Source organism: Adiantum capillus-veneris, chromosome 2, assembly GCF_014529385.1.
Source record: "Adiantum capillus-veneris isolate H3 chromosome 2, ASM1452938v2, whole genome shotgun sequence".
Taxonomy (NCBI): domain Eukaryota; kingdom Viridiplantae; phylum Streptophyta; class Polypodiopsida; order Polypodiales; family Pteridaceae; genus Adiantum; species Adiantum capillus-veneris.
Genome location: NC_140932.1, coordinates 37,748,609 through 37,760,992, shown reverse-complemented (window position 1 = coordinate 37,760,992; position 12,384 = coordinate 37,748,609). Strand labels below are relative to the sequence as shown.

Genomic DNA, 12,384 nt, shown 5'->3' with positions numbered 1-12,384 from the left:
GAAATTAGGGTTTGCAGGTTTTAGGGTTAGGATTTCAGCAGTTAGGGTTTCTGGCAGAAATTAGGGTTTGCAGGTTTTAGGGTTAGGGTTTTCAGAATTAGGGTTTGCAGGTTTTAGGGTTATGGTTTTCAGAATTAGGGTTTGCATGTTTTAGGGTTAGGGTTTCCAGAATTAGGGTTTTAGCAGTTAGGGTTTTTGACAGAAATTAGGGTTAGGGTTTCTGCTCTCGGGCAACCATGTCATCACTCTGTGACACTTCTTCTGTTGCTTGTTCCTTTTAGGGTTTAGGCCCCTCGGCCGGTAGCTCGGTTCTTCAGTAGGTCCACACGTCAGTAGTTTGTTACATGACGACACCATCTCCATCGTCATCAAAGATCCTTATCTTGACGATGACACCTTCGTCATCATCATCGCAGTTCCGAACTTGACGACGACATCATCATCGTCATCGTCACAGTCACCATCGTCGTCGTCGTCGACATCATTGTCGTCGACATAGACAAGCAGTGGTTGTCGTCGACATCAGCGTCTTCGGCATAGACCCCGTCATCGACATCATTGTCTTCGACACAGAACCGTCGTCGACTTCATCGTCTTCGACACAATACCATCATTGACTTCGTCGTTGTTGACAAAGACCCTTAGTACCTCGTCGTGGACTTCCCCGTCTTCGACATAGAACCCACAGTACCTGTCGTCGACCTCCCCGTCTTCGACATAGAACCCGCAGTACCCGTCGTCGACGACATCGTCTTCGACATAGTCCCCTTCAATACCTCATTACCCAACATTAGTAGCATTTGTACCCATTAGCATCAACATCTCAACATTTAGTCATTGTAGCAGCATTGTGCAAGAATAAAGAAAATACTTGCTCTAGCAACAGAGCAAGGGGGCCCTTGAGGGTTGGGACCCGACATCCATGTGTCGTCTCTTTTCTCTCTCTCTCGTCTCTCTCTATCATTCACTTCGGTTTAATTCTTTCAAGTGAAGTAAAGTGTCCCTCGTGTTTGTATGCGGAGTACTAAACCCGAGCAAAATCCTTATTCTCTTCCGTTGCACCTGACAAGAATGAACGTGGTAATACGTTCGGTTCAAGTGCTTGTATAGACTTCTCCTTAGTAATAAATATACGTTTAGGGGGGTGGGTGGGGGGGACTTGTCAAAGTCGACGATGCGGAAGCGTACACAAGCAGAGAGAGAGAGAGAGAGAGAGAGAGAGAGAGAGAGAGAGAGAGAGAGAGAGAGAGAGAGAGAGAGAGAGAGAGAGAGAGAGAGAGAGAGAGCTGAAGCTGACAATGAATTGATGATAATACAATGGGGGTTGAGGGTTGCTTTTATAGCAACCATACTAATTGCCCTACCCTGACTTTGACAAATAAGTAAAATAAATACCTAAAAGCCAAACTAAATAATGGGATCACATTGGGCAGTTCACTTGAGATGCCAAAACTCTTAACACCCTCTTTGCAGCTCATAGATGATAGTGGACATATATAGTGAGACCAAGTTGATGAAGAAGCTACCATGGACACCCCGGTAGTTGATCAGTCTACTGGATACACCTCGGTTGTGCTACCCTCAACTTTGTACCTTAGAAGAATATCTTGAGCATCTGTTGCCTTTTAGAAAATTGAACTGTAGACCACACTACGTCCAAGAATTCCCATTCATGAACTATGAACACATCATGTCCGAAAATACTTTTCGAGATAATGAACTTTGAAACACATATTGTCCATAATCCGACTAGCAACAATGGATTGGTGCACTCATCCATAGTGTTTTAGATACGTCTGATTGGTTCCTTGCCAGATACACGTGCCTTGAACTCCGACCTACGGGTCCAAACACTGATAACTTGAACTCCAACACAAGGGTCCAAATTAATTATACGGAGTACTATTTGTCCCTCTCTGCCACACACAAGCCTCTCTCTGATTGAAGCTAGTGGCGACACTTGCAATTTGACTAGAAATCTGACGTCGAGGCCACTGTGGCCGCCACCACGTGTGCCATGCCGATCTCCTCTGTCAAATCTTTATTACCATAATCTCTGTCCAACTTGCCTTTTACTTTGTCTATCTGTGAGTTCCTGCTTTTGCCTTTGGCTTTAAACTCCTGAGCCAAACAAAGCGTCGAGTCACATTGATAACAACTGTGGTCGTACCTCGTGGTACCGGGGCAGCTATCTGAGTACTGGTACTGCCATCCTTGTCAAGCTGACCTATGCCTTTGTCCTCTAGCGAACTCGGGCATTGGCTTTTGGCTCCACAATTTTGAGCCGAACAATTTTCCGGTTTCCTTGAGATTTGTGTCAATGCATAGGCGGCTAATTCGATGGTTAAGTCACCATCCATAGCCGTGTCGTTGGTGTTGGTCACTTAAGCCATTGGAGAAGCCAAGAACATGCGGGTACCTCTTTGGCCTTGACTCTTGGAAGCTATCCCTAGGCCCCACCAATTGCCTAGCGTTTCTGATGTTGGCCCAAGGGGGGAGGGAAAAGCTCAGCGTAACACTGCCATGAGTACCCTCTATTGTAGCATTCTAAGGCGCCCTTCAAAACCTTGGTCGAAATCTCGGCCTTGCATTGCCGGCGTTTCAAAACGCACATTCCAATAGCTTGTCGATGGCTCTCATTGCACTGCGTTTCAATATTCCTACAGTCAAAGCAATGACTTCTTGCCAATGTACAGTGTCTCCTCCTTGGGCGTTGGACTACGTCTCAACACGGAGACGGGCACACAAAGGCCACCATCCAGACCCCTTTCAATACGCCCCCAAAACACTGTCCGAAACTTGAAGCTTGCCTTGCTGGCATTTCAAAATGCTGTCGCGAGGTCCTGAGAATAGGGGCCATGCTTCACTTGACTAGCGGTATTGGAGGTGGCGATTTTCCTAGCATATCAAAATGCTAGTGATAAACGCTAGCTTCCCTTGCTCCAGCCCCACCAAGCAGCTTTTACTTGCATTTTCAAAACTCACACAGAACACCGCCAACTCAAAAACGCAGACCTTGGGGCTAAGGAACGCCAGCAAGCACGAGGCCTTGCTCTCGCGTTTTAAAATGCCGATCCTTCACTTCACTTTCTCCAACCTACTTCGTAGCGCACAGTTCTCTCCTCCACGAGCTTCTCTACTTTTTCATGCCGGTGATGAGGCTAGGTCGAGGTAGAAGAGAGGAAATTTTCAAATTTGCCCACTACAGCCAAAATCAGCCCCAAATGAGTGAAAAACGCAGAGAAGCAGCGAACCGTCTCTTTTCAACTCGGGCCCCTAGCACCACCGTACATGCCCGGCACCACCGTACATGCCCGGGAACAACCTACAGGCAATGGCACATCGTATAGGCCTTCTGACTCATATGACCAAGTTGGCTATGCCACAACTCAATAGAAGGCAACTCAACTATATAGATAGAATTCTCTTTTATACTAGACATATGACCTTTTTTCTTGGATTTTTATGGTTTCTTGGGGCTCTTGACTTTGGTTATAATCAGTATTAAACTGTCCTTTATAAAATTTTCTGAAGCATTTTTGTGTTACCCTCATGATATGACTGTTTTTTAATGTGGTCTTACATTGTTGGTTTCTTTTCATAGAAGTTCTCTGGAACAAAATCTTGTTTAGATGACATTAAAAGTGATACTTCTTTGTGAATAAAACTCTTGATGATGTCTAGGAATCCTTGTGAGGATTGGCTTGGTTGTATGGTGAATAAGCATAGGTTTTGACCACCTTAAGTGATGATTAGGGTTGCTTGGTATCTGGACTTGAGAAGGATTACTTGACTATAAGGAAAAAGGTGCTTTACATAAGATTTTTCAGCATCATTGGTTTTGACTTTGTTTTAAAAAAGGGAAAATTACCAAAATACCCCTCTAATTTGAGGAAATTCCCAAAATACCCCTCAAATTTCAAAAATTCCCAAAATACCCCTGTATCTATTTTGGTTGGATTGTTCAAGATATTATAATCTTCATTCGTTTTTGACAATTGAGATCTGTTTTTGAGTGCTCAGCATGTGTTTTGTCACCAGTTACCATCGCAAAAAAGGCAATTATGTCTAAAAATAATGAAGCAATTTATCTCCAAAGCCTACGTAACCAACTCAAATTGTAGTTTTAGCATCTTGTACGATAGACAATCACTCTTCTTGTGAAGACCTACAAGAAAATTTATTTTTCAAGAAATTTACTCTCACAACCAGAGGTATTTTGGGAATTTTGGAAAATTTGAAGGGCATTTTGGGAATTTATGACAAAATATCAGGGGTATTTTGGGAATTTCCTCAAATTAGAGGGGTTTTTGGGTAATTTTCCCTTTAAAAATTACTACTATTAAAACTGTGTAAGATTGTTTACGATTGAATTGAACCTACTCATGAAGTACTTGGTTGAACATTCTGGTATTGAATTGGTTTTTTTGGTGATATTGTCACCATGTAGAATGTAGAATGGCTATATATTCTGGCAGAATTTTTCATCAATGAGTTGATTAAAAAGTAAAAAGTTGAAAGAACTCTATGCAATAGATCACTAGGAATGGTTTCTTTTGGGTAGTTTACCCTCTATGATGAATTAAAATTGCAAAGAGGACTCCTATGATAGCTTTGATACTATTTTAGTAGTATAGAGCAAAAAAGATACAAAAAGTGGAGCAGCATTCTTTTATGAATATAACTATAGCTAATCTAATAGATACAAGCAAAAAAGATACAAAAAGTGGAGCAGCATTCTTTTATGAATAGAACTATAGCTAATCTAATAGATACAAGCAAAAAAGATACAAAAAGTGGAGCAGCATAAAGCTCCAAGGGCTCGAAACAGTCAAAATAAATCCTGTAGGTATAAAGAGAAATGTCCCCTGCATCATGAGCAAATTGCAACGCCTGACCCAACGAAATTTGAAGTAGGGAAACGGGTCAACAACAACGCCTTGAAACATCAAGGAGTTGCAATGGTGCCAATTGGTCCAGAGAACCCAAAATCTGATCCAGCTAAAGAAAACTGTGAATTGTGACTGTAGAGACTGAAGGTCCCCAAACAACCAAAAACGTCTATGGAAAGTGGCAGAGAGAAAACGTAACTGAAGAGCGGTAGACACCTGTCGACGAATGAAGGATCGGGAGCAGCGACAACCCCATATTAAGTGCGGCACAGTCTCCTCAGTATCTTGACATTTGAGACAATGAGAAGGCGCAATATGTCGAGCATGTAACAAGCTGCTAAGAGGTAAAACTCCCACCAAGCAGTGCCACAAGAAAATACGTTCCTTCAAAGGTAGATGATTGTGCGAGATTCCAGCCAAGGTTTGCTTCCACTACAAGGCTCATTTGGAGAGAGACCATGATTGATTACCATGCCGCACAATCTATACATCAGATTGTAATAGAGCATAAACATTGGCAGCACGCGCGCGCACACACACACACACGCACACACACACGCACGCGTGCCCGTGTGTGCATTATTAGAGTTGCACCACCGTTGTTTCGCCATTTTGTACGGCCGTGATTGTCCTGGGCTGGCCACCTATCGCACATCATGTAGATTGCATGGGTGGACACTTTTAGCACGTGTCCGGCCAGTCATTTTCTAAGCCTGGTTGGGTGCACCCATTTTTAGCCATTTTTGGGCTTTTATGTTTTTTGCACCGGTTACACATTTTACCCTACCTGAACCTAAGATTCTATAAATAGAATGCTTAGGGTCTTGTAGTCATTCAATTCGAGATTGTGTATTGAGAGCATCATTTGCAGAGCAATTGTGTACTCTCTCTCTCTCTCTCTCTCTCTCTCTCTCTCTCTCTAGCGTTTTCGGTGCGCGTGGCTCACACCCTTTCCCTGCTCACTCTCACATGGTATCAGTCGCGAGAACCAACAGAATTTGCATCGATCTCTTCCCCAAGGCCTAGCGCTAGCAGATCTGCACCATTCCATCGCAAAGAAACTCCAGATCTCACCTAGCGTTTTTTGGACCCCTTGTGCTTTTGCAAAACAGCCAGCGTTTTCTATCTCAGGTCTGATCTGCAACCTCCCTCTCTAGCGCTCCCCTCCAGCAACAAAAACGCACCCAAAATCGGCATCAGATCAGCCTGCGTTATTGCGTTTTCTGGACGGATCTGCGTTTTCAGATCTTGCTGTGTTTTTTGTGCACTTGCTGTGTTTTTGAGGTTGCTGCGTTTTCTGCAAAGGCTAAGCCTCTTGCGACACCAAGAGCGGCCAAGACTTGTACGGGAGACCCTTCTACTCATAGGCACTTGCAGATCTACACCTTGGACACCGGTTGATCACTCCCTTGCTCGTCAGGACACCATCCAGTGGTTGTTTGAGCGGTTATTTTGGATCGCTACAACATTGGAGACGGTACCTTCATCGGCAACTTGTAATCTTATCGATCTACCTCTGGGACTACTCTTTGAGCACGCGACATGTCGACTTCGAAGCAAAAAAGATAACAACAACAGTCCCAGAAGGGGCCACTGTCTTCAGCGACTACGTCCACTTCCACTTCTGTGCCTATGTCGGCATCTGCCAATGCTACATCCAACAATTATGCCCTCACCCAATTTGCTGAGGAGAAGAAGTTGGATTTACACAACTATTCTGTGTGGAGGACACAAGTCCGCACAATCATTGCCTACCATCGACTGTGGGAATGGTTGAATGATTTCACCCATTCGATTACGAAGCCTTCCCTTCCCACCGCCACTCGGGACCAGATCGACGAGTGGGTGGATCGGGACATACAAGTCTTAACCTTTCTTATGATGAACCTCTCGGACCGCATCACGAAGGAAGTTTCTGAAGAGGAGCATGCACATCCATTGTGGAGATGGATTCTTGACCAGTTTGAGGAGACCTCGTTGCCAGATAGATCACACTTGAACGGGAGTCTTACAACCTCCAGTTCAAGGATTTCAACTCACTCGATGGGTTGACCCGCCGCATGCGGGAACTCTGGGACGACCTTGTCTCTGCTAGAGGCGACATCACCTTGGCACGCATGGCTGGCCTCTTACTATTCAAGCTTCCCCCACGCTTTGATCCCTACTCTCAGAGAACATCTGGACGTTCCTCTTTTCCCATGTGGGACGTGATTCTCCCTTCCCTCAGACAGATCGAGGGGCACTTTGCATTTAGAGCCGGAGGTGCTGTTGATGCAAAATGAGCTTTGATAGCTCAAGGAGGCAACAAGAAAGGTAAATATAAGAAGAAGAAGAAGAAGAAGGACATCAAATGTTACCACTGCCACAAGAAAGAGCACAGAGAATCAGAATGCAGAAAGAAGAAGCGAGACGAGGCCAACAGGGAGAAACAGACAGCCTCGACTGCAGTTGTAGCCTCTCACGAGACGGCGGGGATGGCTGCTGTTGCGACATAGACCACGCTCTTGCTACATCGTAGTTAGGTACTTGGGTTGTTGACAGTGGAGCCATCACTCACATGACTCCGCAATAGTCTTGGTTTACCTCTCTCAGGGAGACTCACGGGTAGACCGCCACTATGGGTGACAACCATGAGATTCTAGTGTCCGGCACATGCCAGATTACCCTCTTTCGTTCTACCTTAGAACCGAAGTTCAGTTCAGTGGAGGCGCTTTACGTTCCGTACATGGCCTTCAACCTCCTCTCTGTGTCGAGTTTGGACTCTGAGGGAGCTGACATACCCTTTGGGAGTGGCACAGTGACCATTTCTGATTCTACGACAGGTACTATCCTTGCACGCGGTGAGCGCAATGGTTCCCTATACTGCCTCACTGCTCTTCTGTCTCGGACCACGGAGTCTTCTTCTCTATGGCATGCACAATTTGGACATCTATGCTATCAGCAGCTTCAACAGGCTGCTAGGACCTCTATGGTGGAGGGTCCATCAACGATACACTCCTCATCAGGCTTATGCGAGGCTTGCCATATGGGCAAGCAACACATGGTTGCCTTCCCGAAGCAAGCATCCGACAGAGCTTCGGCACCACTCGCACTGGTTCACATTGATCTATGTGGCCCGATGAGCACTCCTTCATTTTTTGGCTCACAGTTTTTGCTTGTGCTTGTGGATAATTTCAGCAGGTACACTTGGGCTTCGTTTTTAAAGCTCGAGTCGGAGGCTTTTCGTTTCATTCGACATTGGAAGATGTTGGTTGAAAAGGAGGACTTGCATGCCAATTGTATTCGCTGAGACAGAGGGGGTGAGTTCACCTCAAAGGACTTTGTATAGTGGTGCAAGTCAAAGGGCATCCAGCGCTAGCTGACTACTCCTTACACTCCTTCCCAGAACGGAGTTGTTGAGCGTAAGAACCGGACTATCATGGAGATGGCTCGTGCGATGCTTGCACATGCTTCTTTGCCCCAGGTTTACTGGGTAGAGGTGTGCAACACGGCGGTTTACATCCATAACCGTTCTTCTACCCATGCTTTGCAGGACATGACTCCTTATGAGGCTTACTACGGGCGCAAGCCCTCCGTCTCACACTTTCGAGTTTTGGGTGTCCGGCCTTTGTCCATGTGCCAAAGGAGAAGCGACAGAAGTTAGACTTCGAGGCGAAGAAGCTCATCTTCCTGGGCTATTAACGAGTCTGATGGATACCGGCTTTATGATCGTGACGCCAAGACCTTCATGGAGCTTTTCAGCACACCTGTAGAGGGGGCAACATCCAAGCCTATACCCTCCCTACCTCCTCCTCGTCCACCTCCTACACCTGATCCTACCCCTATCCTTGTTCCTATCCCTGTATCCTCTACACCGTAGCCAATTACTTCACCCGATCATGCCATGTTAGATTCCGATTTTGATGTGGATGATAGTTCTCCTTCGGTGGAGGCGGTCCCACCTTGCAAGGAGAAGTTAGCTCTTGGTTGGCTGTACTCTACGGTTTCTTCCTTTGGAGTCACGAAGTTACCAGCACCGCCAGACCCTGGCCAGCCTCAACGTTCTGGATGCCTCAAGCAGAGGCAAGTTTATGACGGCGCAGAGTTTGTGAACTTTGCACTCATGTCTTAGATTCAGGCTTGACCAGTTGAGCCTTCCTCGGTGGAGGAAGCACTCCATCATGATTCCTGGAAGCGTGCCATGCAGACAGATCTGGACGCTATCGATCGGAATAAAACCTGGACTTTGGTTCCCAAGCCCAACAAGTGGAAGGTGGTTTCTACGGAATGGATTTTCAAGACAAAGTACAAGGCCAATGGTTCCCTCGACAAACACAAGGCGAGACTTGTTGCTCGGGGTTTCACACAGCGACCAGGCGTGGACTTCGAGGAGACCTTTACTCCCACCGCTCGCATGACTACCATACGCACAATGCGTTTCTGAATGGAGATTTGGATAATGAAGTTTATGTGGAGCATTTCGTATACCAGGCAAGGAGGATTGGGTCTATCAATTGTGGAAAGCATTGTATGGACTGAAGCAGGCTAGACGATAGTGGTACCTCACACTTGACCATCTTCTCGTGAAGCTGGGGTTACGGAGTACCTCATCAGATTCCAACTGTTATATTGTCTCTGATGGCTCTTTGGTTGCGATAGTGATTGTCTATGTGGACGATCTCATTTTCACAAGCTCATGGACGAGCAGGATCAAGTCGATCATGAAAGCTATGGAGACACGTTTCGAGATGACTGATCTTGGGCTTCGTCACTATTTTCTTGAATTCGAGATTTTTCAGACCACCAGACGACATCTTCTTTTCTCAGCGGAAGTATGCAAAGGCTATCCTGGAGAGATACCAGATGATAGGCTACAGATCGATTGGCACTCCTCTTGAGCCCGGAGAAAACATTTCGCTTCACGATCCTTCCCCACAAATTGACCCGGAGCAGTATAGGAATGTTGTTGGCTGCCTTGTATGGCTGACTTATTCCTGACCAAACATCTGTTACACAGTTTCTGTCCTCAGTTCCTTCAACATCCGACCTCATCAGCGGCAGTGTGCCCAACGTACTTTGCGGTACAGTAGTGGCACCTTGGACCATGGTGTGTTCTATGATCGCTCCAAGGGTTGCACTTGACTTGGTTGGTGTGATTCAGATTGGGTAGGAAATCCAGATACTCGGTGCTCTACTACAAGAGTAGTTTTCACACTCGGCTTGGGACCCATTTCATGGAGCAGTAAGCGGCAACCCACCGTTGCGCTATCTTCCACAGAGGCGGAGTACAGAGCAGCTTGCTATGCTGCTTGTGAGGCCATATGGCTACGGAGATTATTGAAAGAGTTGTGTTTTCCCCAGACTGCTACGATCGTCTTTTGTGCGACAATCAAAGTTGCATTGCTATTGCCAAGAACCCTATCTTTCACGTTCGAACAAAGCACATTGAGGTGCAGTACCACTATGTTCGAGAGCGGGTTTTACCTGGAGATCTTCATTTGGAGTATGTTCCTACAGCGGACAATGCAGTAGACATCTTCACGAAGGCTGTACCTCAACGGACCTTGGTTTCTCACCTTCGACTCATGTATGTTGTCTTAGCATTCGGTGTTGAGAGGGGCTGTTAGTTACACCACCGTTGCTTCGCCATTTTGTATGACTGGTGATTGTCCCAGGTTGGCCACCCATCGCACATCATGTAGATTGCACATGTCCGGCAGTCATTTTCTGAGCCTGGCTAGCTGCACACATTTTTAGCCATTTTTGGGCTTTTATGTTTTTTGCATCAGTTACACATTTTGCCCTACCTCAACCTAAGATTCTATAAATAGAATGCTTATGGTCTTGTAGTCATTCAGATTGAGATTGTGTATTGAGAGCATCATTTGCAGAGCACTTGTGCTCTCTCTCTCTCCCCCCCCCCCTCCAGCGTTTTCGGCGCGCGTGCTCACACCCTTTCTGCTGCTCACTCTCACATGCACAAAGTCATGCTTTTGTTCACTGAGTCTGATATTAACCAAATGTACAATTAGAGAAGTTGAACGATGAAATTTGGCAGCCTGACAAAGCATGTTAGAAGTTGTCAATGGATTAAAGTTTCTATATCATTTTGTTGGACACTTTCTTGTATTCATGGGGGTGTTCTTGGGACAACAGAGATGGGTTGAATGGGGGCCAATTGTTTCTCTGGTTTAGTTGCAAACGGTCCTTGTTATCAAAGATAGCTGTGTACATCAGTTGGTGTGTAATTTACTTAATAAAACTGCATCAGCAGCGTTCAACCTTGAGTGATGTATCTTGGTTTTGGCTGTTCTTGTCGTCATTTCTTTTTGTGTATTGATTAAATCATCTGGTTGAGGGAGTTTAATTTTTCTTGTTTGCAGTATGTTTTGTCCAAGGCTGATGAGGTTCAGGCAGAAGCACCATGGGATGTTGATGTCGAGATAGATCTTTTCCATACAAAACCTGGAGCAATGAGCCTTGTGGGAGGTCTTTTCAAAGGAAAAACTCTGGTATATTCAAATTTAAAACATATTGTTGTCAGAGTAAAGCCATCTTCTGTGCCTGAGGCTGAAAAGAACTCAGTTCTTATATCCTCTCATATTGACACAGTGATTACTTCGTGAGTTTTAAATAAGCAATTGTAGGTTCTTGGTTTCTGTGTTGCGAGTTATCATGGAGACTTACTGTTGATTCTTGTACTTCAACAGGCCTGGAGCGGGGGATTGCAACTCTAATATAGGAGTCATGCTGGAGCTTTTGAGAGCGGTTTCCCATTGGGCACATGGTTTCAAGCATTCTGTCATTTTTCTCCTTAATACTGGAGAAGAGGAAGGCTTGGATGGTGCACATGGATTTATCACACAGGTTTTTACTTAGTCAAGTCTTTCTGGATGAAGATCAGAAAAGTAGCCAATTATGACGCAGGATCATGGTTGCACTCAGTCAAGGTGGCTCTGGTTCATAAATACACAGCCCCGCTGGCCCGAGGTCTCACCGATTTTACTAGTTTGATTGACTTAACCCCTTGATGGCAGAAGCATGCCTCGGAGCTTCTAAGAGAAGGTCAAGGTCCTTGATATCTCCTTGAAGACTATCCCTATAACGGTTCTTGAGGCAAGACTACAACCTCCAACCACTTGAACACGGGTTCAAAGAGGAAGTTGGTTTGTTGAAGGTGGAGATGGCGGTTGTCTAGAGCAACGAGGAGGAGGACACACTGGTTGTCCCTGCTTTGATATTTTCCGTCACTCCAGTTTGCTCACTTGGTACTGTCATGAATGTGCAACAAACTATCATTACCACACGCTGTTGTCCGAGGCGAGTTTGCTGCACCTACGTTCTTAGAGACCATTTCAAACAACATACACAAAGTCAGAGAAAATTTTCCTAGTACACTCCTGCATAGTCTTTTAAGGCATGTAGTCAGCTTGTAGAGAGGAGACAGGATCATGGATGATGGTCATTGAAAATGACACAGTTGCTTAGCATGTCTTGGAATACACTCTTTCCA

At 45.5% G+C, this 12,384-nt stretch overlaps 1 protein-coding gene across 2 annotated transcripts in view; it reads left to right on the top strand.

The window, feature by feature from the left end:
- Nucleotides 1–12,384, top strand: part of LOC147462642 (Zn-dependent exopeptidases superfamily protein) — a 126,679-nt gene that overhangs the window by 17,041 nt on the left and 97,254 nt on the right. The window contains exons 2-3 of one of the 2 annotated variants that reach the window (XM_086484708.1): nucleotides 11,255–11,493; nucleotides 11,582–11,738. In XM_086484708.1, the coding sequence (XP_086340834.1) occupies nucleotides 11,255–11,493; nucleotides 11,582–11,738 (396 nt within the window). The remainder of the gene's footprint in view (nucleotides 1–11,254; nucleotides 11,494–11,581; nucleotides 11,739–12,384) is intronic. The other variant, XM_086484716.1, reaches the window with a different exon arrangement.